This window comes from Chiroxiphia lanceolata, chromosome 8, assembly GCF_009829145.1.
Source record: "Chiroxiphia lanceolata isolate bChiLan1 chromosome 8, bChiLan1.pri, whole genome shotgun sequence".
NCBI classification, from domain to species: Eukaryota; Metazoa; Chordata; class Aves; order Passeriformes; family Pipridae; genus Chiroxiphia; species Chiroxiphia lanceolata.
In genome coordinates, this window is record NC_045644.1 from 18,604,903 (window position 1) to 18,625,868 (window position 20,966).

A 20,966-nucleotide genomic window follows, 5' to 3' on the forward strand; every position below is an offset into this window, starting at 1 on the left:
AGTTACCTCTTTCTTTTCCAATAGGTTGGACTGCTGTTACTTAAAGACCTTTTTGACATTTGTCTGTCTCATTTGTCCTGCTGGAATTCTTCATTTTACAACATTTACTGTCTCTCCCCATGCTAATTTTTGTTGGATTCTTTAATTCATGCTCTCTATAGCTCTGTTATGATTCCTTATATTGTGGCCATGCTGAAAGTAATCTGAATTTCCTCCTCGCTACTTAATCCCCCAATGTGCTGCATCCTTTGCCTTTTAAGGACCTACTCCCACAAAATCATGCAGGTAGTCCTGATCCATCAACTAACTCCAATGGGAAAAGAGGCCCTACTGTGGGTAAAGGCTTTGGAGAATTTGCTCCTAAATGCCCAGATCCCTTTTCTAGTTAAACAGCAAAATTCTGGGCACATCCACAAAAACATACTGTGTTACACGAGTCAAAACAAAAAGGGAACAAGCACTTGCATACCTAGATCCCTCAGAATCTTTTGAGAGGATGTCCTTTATGAACCCACAACTATCCTGGCACCCTGTGCTATGATCAGCTGCTGCATTAATCTTTGCTTTGAGCTGTTTAGTGCCATCTGAGTCCATTTTTTGCTCATAAGATGAATTCCACAGAGAATCAAAGTTGGCCAGGACAGATTTCTTTTGAACCTCAGATGGAAGAGAACGAACAGCATTTTAGTGTGTCTCTAATTACAGCCACCATGACAGTTCATATGTGTAGCAATAAAAATAACCATAAACCTACCTAATCATTAAAGTAAAGCAAACAACTCCTCTCTGTATCATCATACACAGGTACTGGAGTTGCTAATAAACCAGGAAGAGCACTGAGGCACTGGAGGAGCATCTTTCCTATCTCCACAGTTTCTTAAACAACTTTAGAGGCATATTTTTATTAAGTATATGAAAGGCAGATGATCTTAAACCTCAAAAAGAGTCTGTATAATAATCGTGTGCTCTTCTAATGCTCTCCAAAGACCTATTCAGAGTCCATTCTGAAAGACAATAATATATCAAGAACTTCTGCAAACTTCCTCCTAATGAACACATGCCAATTTGAGACCAAGAATTCTGGCCTCGGAGGACAAAATAACCACTGCACTTAGTCTCTGGGTGTTTTGCTACTTTATTTCAGAGTGATTCAAAATCTAATTAAATTTCTAAACTCTAATGAAATTACAGAAGAAAAATCATTTAGGATTATATTATATACAATTACTCACAGCTGAAAATTACAGTTAGCCTCTTTCACCAGGATAGGGTCTCCTGAGAAATCCTTGTTACTCATATAACGTATAAATCTGACATTACTGCCACTATTTACAGGTCGAAGGTAAAAGCAGAATTAATTAAACATATATATCCTGCCCAGTGGCTGGATGGTGAAGAATAGAGGGAGGGCTGATAATGATGACTGTGCTTGAAACCCCAGTTCCCAGTCTGGTCAAGAATCAGAATAAAGCTACTACAAAGCAGGATTATATTAAGCCTGGCTTATTCTGATCAGTACTTTTCCTCACTGGAAGTATGCTGTGAATGAGAATAGTGAAGTGTACACAGTCAGCAGTGTGCAGTCAGCTAGCTAAGCTCTCTGAAGCATTTGTGGAGAAGGAGCAATGGAATAAACCAAACAGTTTGACAGAGTTCAGCCAAATACTCAGATGTTTTGTTCCTTCTCTGAAATACAAAACCCACTTGAGACAACTGACTTGGACCAGGAGAAACAAACAAAAAAACCAAACCCCAAAACAAAACAAGAGAGTTGACATTCATGTTAGTCCTTCCGTAAGAGGTTTTCAGGAACCTTGGAGCATGGGATCATTTGCAGATGAAACACGAAGTACAAAAACACTGGAGGTTTCTTACAAGGATCCTGATCTTTTCCACCCATCTGGTACAGAGATTTTTGTCTGCTTGGTTTCGGTGTTTTCAACTCTGATCCCATAGAGAACCAGGAGCAGTGAAAAGCAAAAATGAACTACACACCCATGCATATGTACACACCAACACTCAATACTGGTCAAAACATTAACAAATACTTTCTGTGACACCTATCACAGTCAGTTGTACTTACACTTCACACGGCAAAACAGGCCAGGAACTAAGGCCACCTCAGAGAGTACATGGATCATCTTTATATTTTATATTTTTAGTCTCTCAAGAGTCTTATTTGCTGGCTAACACTGTATTTTGCTTATCCCTTCACAAACAGCATGGAAGTCATTAATACAATTTTTCACTGAGTCTGTCAAAGCAACTTAACATTTGTCAACATCATGCTAATTTGCAGTCATTGGCCATACACATGTGCCAGTCACCATCATTCCTTATGGACTACAATGGTCCCATAAAAAACACGTCTGGAAGGAAGGCCTCACAACTGTAATTTACTCAGCAAGACAGATATTTCATCCAGCCTTAAGAAGTGAGATTCTACTGAGACCAGATTGCTCAGACATTCCTTCACCAACAGTAGGAAAAAGAAATATTCAGGAGTTTTCTCTCTTAAAACTTCTCATACAAGATGTGTTTCAGATTATTTTGACTGGAGCATATAAGCATCCACATGAGCTGAAGATATCAGACAGCAAAGGACAATTCTAAAGCAGAAAGGCACATCAATAAACAAGAGGTAAAAGCAATATGGAGACCCTCCAGAGACCTGTGCTGCAAAGAAATGAGGCCTGTGTTCTTGTGCTTTTCCCCTCTGAAGGACAGGCCTGAAATGAGTTTGAAGGAATGTGTTCACTTAGCAAAATGCATTAATATTTACTTGTTTGTTTTGTTGCCATTCAGTTGTGGAACAGATTAATTCATTTAAGGAGATAAATTTTCATGAAGAGTAGAAAAATATGTGTTTTTTACTCTGATTCAAAGAATAAGCTTGACTCGTATCAGAAACATCATCTGATAGTAAGCCCCTGCTTTTTAGTTCCTACTACATGGAGACATTTTTCTTAGGTAGAAGTTATTTTCCAGGAACTGGCTTGCAATGGTTTAGCAGCCATGGTGAGCTGCTTCTCCTCTGTTCCTGCAAAAGCTGATTATGAAAGGGAAATATTCAAACAAGTCCTTTTCTCAGAACACTATGATAGCATTCATGTTGAGTTCAAGAAAAAGCTAGCAATACTGAGAGAGAATGTCTTAGAAAGTTCTTCTAAGACAGAAAATCCACTCACTGGTCCATGGATTTAGAAGACTTCAGCAGAGACAAATTCACTGTAGTAGGATTTTTTCAATTCTGTAAAAATAACTATTAGTGTTTAAAGGCTCCTCAGAGAGCAAAAGAGCTGAACCAGGCTGTGACTGTTGGGTGTCCACCTTCTCCACAATACATTTTAAAGTGGGGAGTTTGTTTATATGTTGAACTTAAAACCAAAAAAGGAAACTTCCGTTTGCAAATGTAACTACTCAGGATGTGACCACAGTTTCTCAAGAGTCATGTGACCCGCTTAAGTTTTTTTTGGTTTGCCTTTTTTTTTTTAAGACACTGCTGAAGAGCATAATTCAGAAATCTTGGTGAAACCACTCTGTTGTCCAAACTTCATAATGACCTTACTGACAAGTTGGATATCAGTCCTAACAGCATTTCTTCTTCTCTTAGGTAAGTGGTCTAATGTATTTCTTTTCCATTCCTTTTGAGAGCTTTTTTTCCTGAGCTTGGTGGGCTTATTTATTCCGCAGTCTAATTGTATGTATGTTGTTTAAAACTTTGTTTCTTGGAGAAAGAACATTCATTGAGACAGATGGATATTTTGCTGAATTTTCTAGCTAACATTTCCTGTTCTGAGTGCTAAGGGGTCAGAAGACACCATGAAGTTAAATACCTGCAGCTTTGTAGATGAAATGATAGAGCTGCTGTTTGGCGCTGTATCAAAAACATTACTTTAATAGAGTACAAGGGAAAAGTTGATCTGTGTGCATGTTAACTTCAAGCCACGTCTGGACTCTGCAACTCTCCCTTACAGGACTTTGATGCTCCTGACTGACGCTGCTTCTAATGATCCCTGCCAGCCCAAAGCAGGGTTTTCTCACGACCTGTCTCTGACTTCATGGTTACTCATCTCCACTTTGTGCGGGGAAGAAGTAGGGCTCAGCAGGGGTGCTATTAACACTGGGACAACGTGAACTAATGGGGAGGAGAGAGTTGGTAGCAGTTACACGGGCTATCGCCGACGTTTGGTAAGGGGGCAGGCACCCTCTGGTGGCAAAAGCCTCATTTTTTACGTAATGCGCACCTCCCACACTACCCTGCTTCATGCAGGCATTCACAGAAAATCACCACCTACGTTTGGGGAATCCCATAAGGGCAGTTTCCGCCCCCGAGGCATGTAGACCAGCTATTCCAGCTTTTGTACACTGGATATCTGCTCCTGCCTCACCTTCTGCAAGCAAACCTATCCATAGATCTACAGCAGTGCTCTACCCATCCTCAGGATACACACAGGAATTTGTTGCTCTGTCTGTTTTTTGTTGGCCCTTCAAGCCTTCTGCACCCTTCCACTGACACTTTGAAGATTCCAGAGGAACGAACACTGTCCACCACACAGGATATGGGTAACCAACTGTTCTTAGAGATGTGAAATCAGCCATGCCTGCTCCATAGTGACTGACTACTTCTGGCTCAGCAATCAAATGGCACAAGTCCCATTAATACAGTAGCATTTACTTAGAGCAAAGGTAATAGATATAGGGAAAATGCCTCCAAGTGCTCACATGGAAAAGTAAAGGCAGGCTATATGCCTTGGAAGGAGGAGTGCCTAGCACAGACTTCAACTCAACAAATTTCTGTCTCCATGTAAGAGTGACTCCTGCCCTCATCTATTACTAAAGTGAAGGATTTTGCCTCTAATTTGAGTTCTAATGAAAGAACTCGTTTGCTTGGATGCCAGCAGTGCCTCTATTACTAAATTTACATATAGCTGAAAATTTTGCTAAACTAAATACCAGCCAAAATACTTTTATTTTTTATATATTGATTTTCAGTAATGGTTTCCAGCAGGATAATTGCCTGTCATCCCTTTGTTGTCATGGTCATTTCTTACTTGACTCTGGAGTTGCTCAGACACTCCCTGTGAGTCATCCCTTTTTTCCGCTCTGAGTTTCCCTAGATATTTGCTTCCTTTTCCATTTGCTACCCCAAAGATAAATGGTACTAAGTCCCTGGCTTCCCCAGTGCCACAAGACCAGCCATTATCTGCTACAGTAAGAAATCTGAGTCGGGGGAGGAAGGGAGAAGAAAGTCACATGGAAGCAGGAGGCAACAAGCAAAGGGACTAAGGTAACTGCTGTGTACTGAGAAAGAAGAGGCACACGTTGCTGTTTACCACTGCAGGTTATGGCTGGGAGTTGTTTACAATATCTAATCATGTGGGGAAACGGAGCTATTCTTGCTCCCTGATCTTATGCCCAAATTGCATTCTGCATCATTTTCTTCACCGCACTGCCCTCTGGGCAAGGCACCGCGTGAGCAGACTTATGTCGCAGGGAGAACGGGGAGAACAGGATGTCCCTCAGTGCGGCTCAAAAGCTGTCTTCTGCTTAGCTCAGCTCTGTGTGCAGCACGTCTGAGGAGGGCTAAGTCTGCCCACGGTTACACCACAGACGAGGAGCTCCCAGCACAACGGATTTATTTGCAGGTCCATCGCTTGCTCAGCAGCTCTATCTTGGAGGGCGTAACCACTCTGGCAGAGGACTGCCTTTGCTGACAGCAGTTAGGAACATCCCCAGCGGCACGCCTGGCTCCAGCACACCTCACCAATCCTGGCTCCTCCCACAGGCTCCCACAGTGCATTCACGGTTACTCTTTCTCTGTTCCCCCCACCTCCAGTGCGGGACCCACCCAGTCTGCAGTCTCATCTCCAGACTCTCTGCCGACAACACGCTCATGAAGATGTCCCCCCATCAGCTGGAAATGCAGCCCGCACCTCTCACCAGCGCCCTGGTGCTGCCAGAGCCCCGCGGGGCACATCTCTGCTGCAGTGCCAATTCCACGCTGTGTCTGAGCCAGGCGCTCAGGAGAGGGGAAAGAGCGTCAACCATCAGTTGCTTCGAGAGTCTTTGAGAAATGATCCACAAGTCACTCAAGTACAGATATCAAATTCGTCTGCAAGGCTCTTCCACCCAGAAGCCTATATTCTCCAAGTTCAGAGGGTATATTCATGATGTGGGAGTTAGTCTAAACCTCATACACAGAGATAAGGAGTTAGAAAGCTAGCACTAGGACTAGAGCACGGCAGAGTTTAAGGCAGTTTTTAACCACTCTGAACCAGGAGGGTTGTGTGCGTCCCCAGAAAATCTAAACTGAAGATGAGATAGAGGTCAAACAGAAAAACATGTATTTGAATTAGTTAATCCGTCTCTATCCACCCAAAAAGAAAATGAAACAAACGGAAGACACCTAACACAGTCTTCAAAAGCAAATGGTACTTAAACAGCACCCAGTAAATGATATTAAACCTTAATTAAAACCATATTGAAAGTATGAATTGAAAATATTCTCTTTAGTCTTGTGGGTTTTCAGAGATTTCCCTCCCTTTAAAAAAAAGAAACTTGTAATTTAATCTCAATGTATTAAACTGACCTATGTAAAATATTCCATGTAAAATATTATTTCTGCCATAAAACACATAATCTGTCACTGGTTTAATTCCATTAGAAAGCATACATTAAGGTCCATGTATTATGATCATTAGGATAATAAAAGTAATACAATATCACTTTTATTATGTTTGAATTTAAAACATTCTTCATATGAGCACAAAGAATAATTAAGGGGATAGGAGAAAGGTGGGTTTTTTAAAATTTATAATGAAATAAAATCACAGGCGAGAGCAAAGAGACTGGTTTTTAATCTGGAAAAACAGAAGCTATGCTTTTTACACCCATTGTGTAGTCTTAGACCTTTTTTTTTCTTTAAATTGCCTTATCTTTATAACTTCGATTTTGGTCATTTAATATAGCCAGTATAACCATAGATTCTCCACCCCTTCTAACTCCCTCTCTAAGTGTCATGGGGCTTTTGGAGAGAAAACATTTCTGCTTATGTAAAATAAGAAATACTTCTCCACAATAAATATTCTCCACAAGAAGTGGAGGAGAGGAGCTGGGACTTACAATGTTGGACACCTTAGCGGTAGGAAAACTGGATGCATTTAAGACATTAAAATTCTACTTGAGTTTCAGTGAAATGATACTCCCTCACAATTCCCCACTATGGTGTAATGCCAGTGAAAAGATGATGTTGTGTGCAAGCAGCTGTATTCCCAGCAGCTGCCATATGTACTGTCACCCCAGCAGTGGATTGCCAAAGAGCAATAGCTGTAGGTGAGGACTTCATGTTCTGCCTGAGGCATGTGCAGAAATTTAGCAGCATGCTGTTTTGAAATGCAGGAGTCATATCTGTCTTTAAAACCTTCTCATGGTCCAGGCACCTCAGGCATGTCAGTCACATCATTTGGAGCTACTTGAAAAGACTTTGCTGGAAATATCCTTGCATGCCCATTACTGAAAAAACATTTGAGTGTACGTTTTTATCCATTTCCTGTAATAACCAACCAATCTTAAAATTAAATAAGACTTCTCCTTTTTCTCATTTTTTTTTTTAAATGTTGAATCTGTTTTCTTCTTGAAGTATGTGGGAATGAATTATTTTCTTCAGGTCCACTCCATTCTGAGGGCCTGCACACACTGACCATCAGGCAACACGATTCAGTGGCTTTATGGAGAAGGGAAGGGCCAGGAGTTGTCCTTCTCATGAACAGGCAACTTGGCATAGGAGTCTCTGTAAAGGTTTTCTCCCAGCCCATAAGGTTTTCTTGCAAGGGGAAAAGACTCTCTTCTCTGACAGCAATAAAACACATTTAGAAGACTGGAACTACAAGAAGGGTTGGGATTCATATTTTCTGGAAAGGGTGCTGCGGTGTACCATATCCTCACTTGTTAGCATGTCTTGTTAGCTTTAGTGCATCTGTAATCTTTTTCTTGATTTATAGCAGCTTCTCTTGCATAGACCTCTCAGGCTTGCAGTAAGGAAACTGTGGAATAAACATAAAATTTTGAAACTATATTTTCTATTCTGTATTTTCTGTTCTGTTCAAAGAGTGGCACATCATGGCCACATTTCTAGGATGCCCCCATTAACTTGACTACTTCGGGAAGCCTCAGATACTATCTTAAGCTTTATTAGAATAAACGATCCCCTTGGAAATAGCCAGATATGGTATTCTGCTCAATGTCCTAACAGGCTAAAATGTTTCCATTCTAGATTTTTGGAGAGCAAAGACATATGCTTTTGGAAATCCAGAAGAGGAAATAGGTGAGTTCATGGTGAGATTTTTGCTTCCAGACAGGAAGTTAGAGACAAAGTAACAAAATTGAATGTCTTTAGAAGACTTTATGTACATATTATGTGTAAAAGATAAGCGTCTGATTGCATGTTTTTATTTGCCTAGCACAGAGTCCTGTCATGTGACTGATGCTTTAAATTACTTTTAGGTAAGCATAATGAGCATAGGGAGTACAGAGGCTGGAACACAGATCCTGAGCACATGCACCTTCCTGCCTTATATATGGAGATGGATCCTCACATACACACAGTGATGCAAAATCACAACATAGTGCATAGTTTGCACTCAAAAATTCCCCTGCTTCCCCCTAGCAAAAAGTTAGAGGCAGAACAGTCAGGCATGACAGGAGGCTAGGGACTAGGAGATGGATATGTACAGTAAGAGTTTGGCAGGATGCAGAGTGGCAAAGGAGTGGGGATGGGGTATTTTGCTTCAGGGGAGAAAGTGTAACCCTAGCTCTAAAACTCAGCTGAGACCTGCACGCACCAAAGGCTGAAGTTGTTCATTACCATAAAACACCCTTGAGCCCCTTAGCAATGAGTTCACATGGATTCATGATATGCAGGTGTTTGAAAGAGTAGACTCAGACTCTTCTCAGCTACCTAGTCTGGCTCAGTGTTATCATTTTTTAAGGATGCATTTAAACTTTGGAAGCTTCATGTCAGATCTGAAACAGAAGACTGCATTTATTACTTAATGGTGTATACTCACTGATTTGTTTTCCATATTTGCAGATTACACATATGTTATTATAGGAACTACTCTGGGAGCACTTCTGTCAATTGGTTTTGTAGCATTAATAATCTGCATGATCAAAACCCAAATGTTTGACCATGTCTCTGGAGGTAAGAAAAAATACCCCTGATCCCTTATCTAGAGATCTAGTTCTCCTTATCTTCTGATACAGCAGATCTGAGCTTCAGTGTTAGCAATTGTGTCTGTACAACAGCCCTGGTTTTCCTATGAAGGACTATTTTAAACATGTCTGAAGTGATGGGCTGCCTAGAACTGTAGATTCACATTTCAGTATCATCAACTCTTTAGCCTCAAAGTTGTTTCTTATGATATTCTGGGTATGTGCTACAGCCAAACCCCAAACAGCCAATATATTAGCAAAGATACAGCTCTGAGGAAATGAACATGAGATATTCCAGCTGGAAGAATCAGGGTGGGCTTTAGGAGAGTTGCATGACACAAATATCAAAAGAGTTTTGGCTCAGAAAGGATGGCTGTATCTTTACTAGCTGTAACTATATTCTCCTGATTCACTCCTTACAACTTCTGCACAGGCCTATCACCACCCTGTTCCTGGTTTCTTAACTAACCACATTGTCTTGTTCTCTCTTTAGAGTCAGATGGCAAAATGGATAGAAGGTAAGAGTCGTGTTTTCTGAGGTGGTGTGATACACAAACCATGCTTAACTCCTCTCTCTCTTTATGCATGATGCTTTCCCATGACTGCCATTTGAATGATTGCACATGGCACACATGTAAGCCTCTAGAGGATTGGGATATCTTGTGGATCTATGTGGAAAAAGAAAATTCCTTGTAGTGGGGTTTTAACATTTCAGAACTACACAAGAAATCCCATGAGACTAAGATCCTTTTTATAAAGAAAATCCTTCAAACACTTGTGATTAAGCTTCTTTTTTTAAAATTTATACTATATATAATAATAGCAAACTCTGGGTAAATGGCTTCATCAAAGGTTACTGTTTCTGGATCTCACTTCGGAGAATTCTCTTCACTCCAAGCTCTTACAGGTCAACGTCATGCAATGATCATTCCTGCTGGAAGGGATGCATCTTTGCCCTTCACCTTCCTCACCCTTACCCAGAACCAGTATGGCCATGGAAAAAAAAAAAAATCCCCAAACCATCACAAACACAAAACTACCACAATTCCTCTCAGTTTATTTCCTGAAAAGAGCATTGAAATATCACTTGTGCTGAGTACCTGCAGTGTAAGTGCTACAGGAGGAGATTCCTCAAGAAAATCCAAGCTGCTCATTTTTATTCATGGTTATTTTTCCTCATATGTTGTAGTTTCCCATTTAGTCAGGTCACCAGAGACACATGTGGTAATTAGGTCTAAGCTGATTTTAGCTACCTCCTTCAGTTCTGTAGGGAATTCTAATTCATGGAATTTTTAGACCAGTGGCTAGTCCTAGAAAACCCTTTGATAAAGTAAAGTCCATTATCTGAAATCACCTGGTTCTAGATTTACTCCAGCCAACCATATAGCAATCCTGAATCCCTCAGGGTTACAGGCAACCTGAAACCCTCAGTGTTCATCAAGACACCACCCTTTTAGGATAGGAGAGGAGAACTGGCATATCTTTTGCAGACAGCTTCATTTTCTGCTTGACTAGTTATGATTATTAATGTTCGTTCAGGGAAAAAACCCTTAATCCAGCTGATAGAACACTCACCAAATTCAAATTCAGCCAAATTTTGTTCAAAATTTCGCATCATTATTCCCACAAGTGCCTTAAGCCACTCAATAATTTCCCTAGCTGGGAAACACTCTGAGTGGGTATTACCCAGCACAGTACTTTCATAGTCGATGGAGTTGCTCAGCCTCCTACCGGCTGAAGGCCTTGACGCAGAGAATCATCGTCTGTGTTAGAACCCCGTTTAGCTGGTACTGACCCTAACCAACACATTGCAAGAACAGATTTCCAGTAAAGTCAGGAAGCATTCCAATGTGTCTCCCTTGATAGTTTTCCAAATTCTTCAAGCACGAGTGTTTTTACACCCACATGATACTGACAGCTCATTGTGAAACAATTAACAGCATTTACTGCTTTATTTAGTCAGGTATATAACATTAAGATTTAAACAATCAATTCACGATGGGATGCCCTTAAACTCAATGGGATATTTACTAACACTTGAGAAGAGAAAGGCTTGAGGCAAGCTTCTGTCAGCCAACAGTACAGTAATTTAGATGTCAACTGACAATTATTTAACGTCCTCTTTTTTAATTAATAGCTCATGTCAGTATCAAATGCCATCTTGGTGTAAGCTTGGTAAATTATAGTGCCTAAAATTTTCATGCAAGTTTAATGTATTCATAAAAATGTCTGGGCACATTTAATGCTGGCAATATTTTGAATTAACTACAGTGCATGGCAGCCAGATTTATTTTGACAGGAGACAAAGAAAGAGACATACAGAGACAAGAAGGGTGGTGAGATAGAGAATGTTTACTAAAAGGGAAAAGGTACATATTTTAAATCTGCTGCAAATGAATTTGTTGTCAACACATCGTGGGCAAGAGCACACAACAAAATTTCCCATGCTACTTACTGAGTTCTACAGGACCCAGCAGGAGATGAGGTTTTAAATACAATACACAAATTTTTCTGATGTTTGATGGAAGAGAGAAGGAACTCGAGACCTGCTTGCCAAGTGTTTCGGTGATTTTCTTTTCCTACCCAAAGCTTCATCTAGATATTCTCTTGTATTTTCCATCTTGACTTCTAAGAGACTGACTTCCCTGTCCTTTTCTAGGCTGTGCTAGGGAAACACAAGATATTTTTGAGAATTGTAGCGTTCTTTAGGTGAATGGAGAAGGTCTCGGAATGTTACCACACCTTGAAAGCCTCCAGTCTACTCTGAAAAACTCTAAAACAGCGCCATGAATTGCATTGGAGGTGAAATCCTCTACTTTGAAAATATAAACATCGCAGACGGATGGCAGGGCAAAGACCAGGTTTGGGCAATCATGAACAGACTTGAATACTGAGCAGTAGTTTCTTCCGAGTAGCAGAACTGTCACAGAGTCTCTTTCCTAATATTTGTCATGTTCAGGTCAGTAGCCTGACAGACAGAGATAGTGAATAAGATCTGATCTTAAAATTTCATATATTTCAAACTGTTTTGAAGTCAGATAGAAAGACAAATGTCTTGTTTTAAAGCAGTTGAGAGCAGTTCTTTCTGATCCAAACAGTCCAGCTTGGTGTGGAACACTGTGAATTGCAGAATGCATCATTTAACAAACAGGAAGCAAAAAACATAGGCATGAGTCATATCACTGATACTATCACCTGCAAATGAGAGACACAACCTGTCTAGTTACCAGAATCTGAGCTCACAAACAAGCTTACCTGGAGATCTAGTTTCGATGCTAAGGTGGGTACTTGAGAAAGCTACAAGTGGGAGCCCTTTGGAAAATGGTCCCAAAATTTACAAATCACAGTCCATAAATAAATACAAATTGAAAAAAAAAAAAAAAAGACCTTGTCCTTGTTTGAAGGTGTCACTGGAAGAGTGGTGCACAAGGAAAAAGGGTCAAGATGGAGAACACAGGTTGCACAGGATGCTGGGTATTGAAATGCATTGCCGGGACTCACATACTGTGTCAGCTATTCACACGAAACACTATACATTCATCCTGAAGCCAGGCAGTAATAGTGTCTCAGCTGCTCTACTATCCATTGAAATCATATCTGCTTAAGATAGAAGCACATACTGCTGCTCTACTATAGACAAATTCAATGGCAAAAGTACTCGAAACAGCACAATGCCAAAAATAAATCTGGAAAGGGGTTATCTTTATCCAGTTCCTAATCCAAGAAACTAAGATATCGTCTCCAAAGAAGATTTTTATACAAAGAAAGCAGAAAACAGGGAGTAGTATTTGTTGTTTTAAGACCTACTATGGCAACTTTTGTGATTTTTGATTACTTTTCAATGAAGTAATTCCCTTCTGAGGAAATATGTCAGATGTGGAGACAGACGTTTTCTTTGCACTTACCTGACTTTAGGAGGACATTTTTCCCAGCACTAAAGTATCTCACTTTTTAGCCTGGATACACCTGGAATCATACTAGTTCATTCTCTAAACTTCATCCAAGCTGTGGTCTTCCTGCTAAGATCCCCATTAAAAAGTTGACATAGGATTTGTTTGGACATCTTTGCAGAGGGAGACGAAATCAGTAACTCATTATGCAAAATATGTGACCACTGAATTGTCTATCGCTACAAAGCACTAACAAATATTATGAACTGAAGATGAACAGCACATTTCTTTCTTTCTGAGGTGTCTCATATTTCTGCATTAGCAGAACAGTGTCTGGAACTGATCAAATCCTCCAAGATGCTTTTCAACAGCAAACATAAACAAGAGCTTCAGCTGTCAGGAACCAGACCTGCCAGAAAAACACCTGGCAGAAGGCAGCTCACGCTGCAGTGCAGATAGACCTCCCTGACACAAGAACTGCTTTATATAGTCCCACAAAACCAGACTCCAGTGGATCTTCCCCACCCCACCAGTTACCTCCCTTTCCCCACTCAGCTTAGTTTCCCCCTTGCTGTGTGCAGCCATGGCGTTTCTACCATAGAAAGAAAACATTGTCAGGTCTGGAAAGAGTAAGGTTCAGCAGAGAGATATGGGAAAGCAGAGAAGAAAAAGCAGCAGATAACATACCAAAGAGCTCCAAACTCTGTCCAGATTTCTGCTGCCTACCGATCACTGCAGCTAATAGAAATGACTGAGCTCTGTTGCATCCTGATCCATCTCTTGTCCCATCTCCATCCTGACTCTCCTTCCCACTGACCCCTGGGTTTTCTTCACCCCTCATCTTCTAGCTTGAAGGTGTCTGCTTCTTCCCACGTGGAGGACTAGAAATGGTGGTGCTTACACAGTATAAAGTATATCACACCTTCCCCCATACCTTGCAGCTACTGCTCTTGGACAGACTGACTGTATCCCTGTCCTTGTTTAGGGATGTCTGAGTTCACCCTTTGGCCCTGAGTCTTCATCTTCCAAAGTTCCATTCATGTGTGCCTCAAATGTCTTCTGGACTTGCGGAGGAAGCAAAATTAAGTTTCAGTGCTCAGTTCCTCCTTACAGGAACTGTGACCAGTTTGAATTAACTTTCTCATGCATGGACATAAAGCATCTTGCAACAACAGATGTGAAGCATCAAAGAGAAAAAATTAACTGTACCCTACATGCACCCCTGTTCTCTCTAAATTCCCAGTAAGCCAGATGGCTTCCTGGATTTCTAAGTAATCCTCAAATTCCTTAGAGCCGCTGAGTTGCCTGCATCTATGCTTCATCTTTACTCTCCTAAAACAAGCCTCTTTTTTTCTTTTCCTCTTCCAGGAATATTCCTTTCAAATTATGAAGTCAGTTTCATCTTCTTGGTTCTGTAACAGATGAGCCAGGTAGATTCAGCAGAATCTTTGACACCTCTGAGGTCAAAGACTTGAATGGATTCTCTTAACTTCCCTCAGCTATACTCTATACTTTCACTTGCCAATCTTGTTTTTCCAAGCAGACCTTCAGAAGGTCTTTCATTCTGCCAAGTAATATATTGTACAAACAACCCAATCATCAGGTCAACAAAGTTTTCCTAAGTTGTTAGTTGTTTACAAATAAGGAAAACCAGAGCGAACAAAGACACTTAGCCTCTTTCATGATCTACATAAACCTTGCAAAATCAATCAAAAATTATTCCTGTGTAGTCTATTTTGACTGCAGAGCCTCCCTTCACATTGCCACCATGGCCAAATACCAGCAGTGAACAGCTATGGGGAGAATGGGAGTGAAAGACAACTTGGAGCGCTACAGTCCCCTTAAGTAAAAGTGCATTTGCACTTCACTGAGTAGATCCCACCTGCACAAGATGAGTCTGGCCCTGGTGATACACTGGAGCATGCCCAACTCCTTGCCCAACACATCCAGTAGGGATTATTGGATGGGTAATAGACTGAAGGCTGTATTCACTGCCTTAAGTTTTCTCAGCATGCATCCTGGAAACTGAGTTTAATGGAAAATATATAAAAGCTGCACAAATAATGCATGCTATTGCAAATAACTTAACTATGAGTAGAGATGGAATAAACAACTCCATGTGTGTGTAAATGTTAAAAAATGGGCAAATGATCTCAGCAGAAATGGCTGTCTCAACTCTTGCACATATACATTTGCATAAACAAAACGTCAATACCCATTCTGTGTTAAGGCAATAGTCACCGGTGACTAGATCAATAAACTGGCTTTTCTACCTAGTTCTGCCACTGTCCTGTTTAGCTGAACTTGTTCTTCTCAGCAACCTTGGACAAGTCACTGGCTCAGGTTACCTTTTCCATAAAATGAAATTAATCTTTATACCACACACTTCAAAATCAAGGACACTAAGCTTTGCACTATGCTGGGGACAGCAGGCTTTAAGAGGCAGCACTAAGATACTCTGTAGGCACTTTCACGTTCTCAGCTCCTCATAGCACCATTCCTGAATTGAGGTAATACTTTGTATACAGCCACACACTGAGAGACAGTTATATATATATACATAAGTATGGTCCAAACTGTTAGGGTGAGATTAATTCATTAAACCCGTTTCCAGGATACAGCATACTTCACTGATGCCAGCTACCAGCCTGATGGGCAGAGCCACACTTCTGGCTATTTTTTGCTACTCCCTGGCCACCCTCCACATTCCCTGGGAGGGCATCTGGCCCAGGATGCCTGTACTCCCTTCGGATCTAGGGGCTGCCTTTGTGGTTGACCTTTTCACAGCTGCCAAACAGGGAGGAATCCTTACTCCTTCCTACTCTTCTGCACAACTGTTTGAGGCTAGTCTTGAATAGCTCTAAATAATTTGATTGTAAGAGTTGGTGCCTAACCTGCTGAGTCAGGAGAATGCTTTCCTGGTAATATTCGGACACCTGTCAGAGGCAATTCCTTCCACAGCCATCGTGGCCTCTGCTGGCAAACTTGCTGGTGCAACTGATTCCAGCAATAAGCGAGTAATTCTACCTCTCCCTGGAGCTTCTGCAAGTCTGGATAAAAAAAATTCAGAAATATTTCTGGAAGAGTACCCTCTTCACTCCTGTCAACAGGCACCCAGGATAACTCAAATACTAGATGCCACTAAGCACAGAGCCTCCTGCTCCCTGGCAGCACCTGTCTGCCAACCAGACTGAGTAGCTTTGTATTGGCTAGGGCTTGTCAGAGAGGTGACAACATGGGATTAGCTAGGAATGAAAGCTGCTATGATAGCTAAACAACAGCTTAAAACCAAACCAAAACAAGGCCTCTTGATGCAAGAGACTCGGAGTGCCACTGGTCTTAGAAAAGAGTAGGATCAAATCAGAGCTCCTGTGTATTCCAACTCACAGATTTGCCTGTATCACATGCAATTTCTGCACACAAATTCACTCTAAACTTATGAAAAAGGAATCACTGATTTCAGGTGGACTCCCAGGAGCCTTTTTCAGTGACATCTCATAAAATAAGATTATTTATAAATCCTTTTTTTAAGATCATGTGTACAGTCTGTCAGATCATTTTATCTTCATTTATCTTCAACTTTCCAAGAGTTCTGCCTTGAACAATCTGTACTAAATATGATCACAGCTGTTTGTTTTTCTTCTGATGGTTGCTTATAATCATCCAGTCTCCATTTCCATGTGCGTTTTACAACCTGGTGTCAGAGAACAAATAGCAAGCTGAAAGAAATGAGTATCACAAAGTGGTGCTGACTTCTGCCTTGTAGGCTGCAAGTGCTTGGGGATCCATGGTGTATTTCTCAGCAGTTCACAGAAGTTTAAAGGCTTAAAGTAGTGAGGTCTAATATAAACAAGTCAAGGGCTGTAAGACAAGATCTTATTCCCAAGCGCTAACACTAGATGGAGTAAAACTGAATAAAAGATTAAGAGCAGTGAAGAAAAGAGAAAAACGTTCCTGTATTTCCCCAACTCCTAATGCATTGCTTATTTGAATTCTCAGCTTTGATTACTGCTCTGAAGGTCACAATTAATATCTCACTCTCTATACTTTGCAGGTCAAACATGGGATCAAGCCAAAACAGGTATGTTCTGGGGGAAGGGGAATGCTGGTGGCACAGGGCGGTAGAGTGACTAGGCAGACACGTAGAAGCTGTAGAGTCACATTCACATAGATAAAGGTTGCACAGCAGTAAAGGCTCTGGAGTTACCCTGAGCTCCTACTGACAGCCTGGATCTGCCAGACACTCTGTGTGGCTTTAGGCAGGTAATTTACCTGCCCCATCCTCCAGCTTCCCAGCTGCGTACTTGGAATACCCTGACATAAGGCCCAGACATGTTGCAAGGCTGCCTGCCCTATGCAGCTACCCCTACATTGGCAGGTACTTGAAGTAGTAAGTTCCCAGAAAGATGCAGCCACCATAGGGATCCAGGAGCTGCTCAGCCGCTTCCCCCTCCTGTGTCAAGGCAATACTGGGAAGTACCCCAAATGACAATAGTCCAGTGCCTGCAGTACAGGGAACAGTTCTTACAGTAGGATGCTACCCTAAAATGCATTGCTTGCTGCTAGTGGATTCCTACCTGGCAGTGATGAGGGCATCTGGAAGTCACCACAACAGCCACAATCATGCATTTGTTCTGTTAATTCACTCAGGAAAAAACAGATACTTCCAAAGGTACAAAGAAACACCTAGCAAAAAAAAGCTAAGTGAAAGGAATTTCATGAATGTAATTCCAGCAGTTCCATTAATAATTTTCTAGAATTCCTGTGATTTTTATCTGAGCATCTCCCAGCTGAGTTTTTACAATGATGTTATGTAAAACCAAAGCCAGAGAGTAACTGTTAACCTGTGATTTTTCTTTCTTTTCAGAGATGACATCCATGTACTGGAAAACCTAAGTACAAAAGATCAATAACCCTTTTGCAATCAACAGTTACCTGGTCTGAGGATCAATAGAAGTCTCTTGTGCACAGGCAGGAATCTTACCAATACCAATTCCTTTCTTTGTTCTTTAGTTGAAAGGTTGATGGATTGATTACAGGAAGAGCTTATAGTGCATGCTAACTTCAGTCACTTGCACCCAAAAAGCCTGCAATGCCCAGCAGAATGTATATGAACAAAATGTATGAAGAAAATAAAATAGATGAGGTCTGTTCATTAATAGATCCTATTTAGTCTGTGATAAGTATATGATTGATTTCTAAAATCAGTTAAATACAAGGTAATAAAAAAGGTAGCGATATAATTCAGGAGCAGAATTCACGATCACGCCCATATTTCAAGACAGGTTAATAATGACTGCACCAAGTTGGAAAATCATTCATTTGAAGTTGAAGCAACACAAGGCTTCTCAAATTTTTCAGGAAATATATGTTTTGTGTTAATAGAAAAACATTCAGCCATTTTAAAGTTTTATTTTTTTTTAGATTTAGTAATGATGTCTTTTGTCTGTAGGTGGTAGTGCTGATTTCAGCCATTTTAAATGAATTATGGCCATTTAAAGTGAAAAATTCCTTTTGAAATAATGTTTTTCATGTCAACACTGTACAAACAAGCTAATCTGACATTTCCAGAATTAACCCATCCCTATTTTTTTAGTATAAGAAAATACACTAAGTTCAATTAGAATTTGTGAATAATTTCACTCTCACAGAACCTTCATTCTTGTTCTAGCCTTGTATATTCCAGTGTACTTGATTGCATCAAAATTGCTTGCCAGTTACAAGCTTCTTACAGTGGGAGTGACAAGAAGAAAATTTAGAGCTTTGTCTCAGAACATTTAGAATAGTTTAAATAATTTTAAATAGCGTAAACCCAAGTTACTTTGTAAACATTTCCAAACTTCTACTATATTTGTGAGCCTGTGGCTTTGGAAGACAATACTGTAGATTCTATTGTATTTAATCCTCTTCTTTCAAGAATGCTATATGTAATATATTGTCATTACGAGGTGCAAGAAAAGCAGGAAGATTTTTATATTCCAAGCCAGGCTTTCCTTTCCGCTTCTGAAGATGGGGCAGAAAATCCCAGCTGTGGGAGCTCGGGGAGCACTTGGCCAGCAGCAATGCCATGCTGGGCATCCTCTGCTATTCCTACAGATCCTCTCAGGAAACCCAGCAGGACTTAAAGGCTTGGGAGCCTCAGGTAGATGGCATGCGCAACATTAAGTAATGTCCCAATATTTGACAGGCAGAGCATTACAGCATTATGTTGTAGCATTACAGGATGACTCCAAACAGGATGTTACACTATTTTATTGCAACTTACAAATAACCATTATCTAAGTCCAAAGACCACAAACTGTAAATAAATTGGATCTTCATAAACTTTTAGCTCAGGCTAATGTCTATAGACATGGATTTTTTTAATCTCTCATCTAACATATATTCTTAAAGTTAAGTTTTTATACCTCTGTCTGCTCTCAGTTATGCCATGTGGCAGATCCTAACAATAAAGTCCTTTCCAGTTCTTCACTAATACAATAGATGTAATCCAACTTAAAAAAAAAAAAAGGCAATTGTAAGACTGAAGTCTAACCTAGAAGTTCTGTGTGTTACTAAGAAATATCACTCAAAAAAATCATGGAAACTAGAGCCTCCTATCCAGTAATCAACTTTCAGATCATAAAGAGCTGCAATTAACCCTACACATTAAAGGCAGAGCTGATGTGCTGTATCAGGGACCTAGAGTCAACATACTGTTAGAGCATACAAACAGATATATCAGAATTTTGTTTTTATAAATAATAAGCTACTTTACTATTTGAACTGTAACTGAAGAGATTTGAATATGTTTTTTTTCTGACCTTCACAAAGCAGGTAATTTTTCAAATGTGCAAAGGAAATCGGATAGTAATTTTTCCACACATTTTGAATAACAAAATATAAGGTTTATTTTGAGAAGAAAATGGTATATTGGTGCACTTTCTCTAGATTCCTACGTGTGTGTTACTCATTTCAGTAACACTGTAGTTCATTAGCACCATTTGCTAAGAGATAAACTAAAGCAGTAATGTGATACTTGTAAGAAATTGTGTGTACATGTGTAAGTGAATAAAGCATCTTGTAAGGTATCTGTTAATTGATTTGCTTCCTTTAGTATCATTTTAATTAAGACTTGGAACAGAAGAGAGCATGTGGTCAGGGAGGAAAGTGATTACCTTCCCTTATTTGTGTGAACAAATGTTTCAGTACATGTCATTTTGGTACAGTATGGGAAATAAAGATGAAAATAAACAAAAAATGGTAAATTACAAGCAGTAGAGGAGAAAGGCCTGGAGAACTAAAATTAGTAATCTTGATCAGGCAAATGTGCAGGGGTGGTGATTAGATGATTTCTCAAAACCTTTAGGTGTATGTCTTGGCTCCCTGGATATGGGAAAAGGATAGGCAGTGCTGAGACAGACAGCTGGGGACAAGGCACCTCCAGAGCTGCTGCTTCTGCTGTCACTGGGAGGTTTGGGCACACTTAGTCACTGTTACATGGGGCTGCCCAGGCAGTCTTTTGCTCCCTCAGGGAGTTGCTGGTTTTGTCCGTTCCTACAACCAGCTTTACTAACACCACTTGCAGCATCAACAGCTCCTGAATTTGGGCCAAGCTGCACAGCAGTGCTTGGAAATAATCAGTGAAGGAAAACTAGATGCAAGGGGAGCATTTTGGAGGCACTCAGTCAAAAGACAAAATACACTGTTAGCTCCACGAATTCTTGGTCAAGGATATGGCTCAGGCAGTCCACAACCCCCACAACAGGCATCTGCACTCGCCTGTTTGCATGTCTAGCACAGGTTATGCCTGCCCATGCTAAGCACCCGACACTCTCCCTGAGCTCACTGCCATTCTCCTGAATGGATAACAGGAATGGAAGG

The 20,966-nt window shown here is 40.6% G+C and overlaps 1 protein-coding gene and 1 long non-coding RNA gene across 2 annotated transcripts; one reads left to right on the top strand and one right to left on the bottom strand.

Annotated features, from left to right (window-relative positions):
* Positions 1 to 959: 959 nt before the first annotated feature.
* LOC116790118 lies at positions 960 to 12,186 on the bottom strand. Its single transcript, XR_004358268.1, has 3 exons — positions 11,626 to 12,186; positions 3,458 to 3,460; positions 960 to 970 (listed from the first exon to the last, which is right to left on the bottom strand). It is a non-coding gene; the product is annotated as an uncharacterized LOC116790118 (long non-coding RNA).
* On the top strand, positions 3,489 to 19,613 carry TMEM273 (transmembrane protein 273). Its single transcript, XM_032694821.1, has 6 exons — positions 3,489 to 3,613; positions 8,276 to 8,326; positions 9,092 to 9,202; positions 9,707 to 9,731; positions 17,158 to 17,184; positions 17,971 to 19,613. Exons 1-6 carry the CDS (start codon positions 3,559 to 3,561, stop codon positions 18,014 to 18,016), a joined length of 315 nt encoding a protein of 104 aa, XP_032550712.1. The 5' UTR covers positions 3,489 to 3,558; the 3' UTR covers positions 18,017 to 19,613.
* The last annotated feature ends 1,353 nt before the right edge of the window (positions 19,614 to 20,966 follow it).

Coding starts and splice junctions, on each gene's coding strand:
- TMEM273 (XM_032694821.1), top strand. CDS start 3,559: ATGACCTTACTGACAAGTTGGATATCAGTCCTAACAGCATTTCTTCTT. Junction 3,614..8,275: donor AGCATTTCTTCTTCTCTTAG/GTAAGTGGTCTA, acceptor TTTCCATTCTAG/ATTTTTGGAGAGCAAAGACA. Junction 9,732..17,157: donor GATGGCAAAATGGATAGAAG/GTAAGAGTCGTG, acceptor TATACTTTGCAG/GTCAAACATGGGATCAAGCC.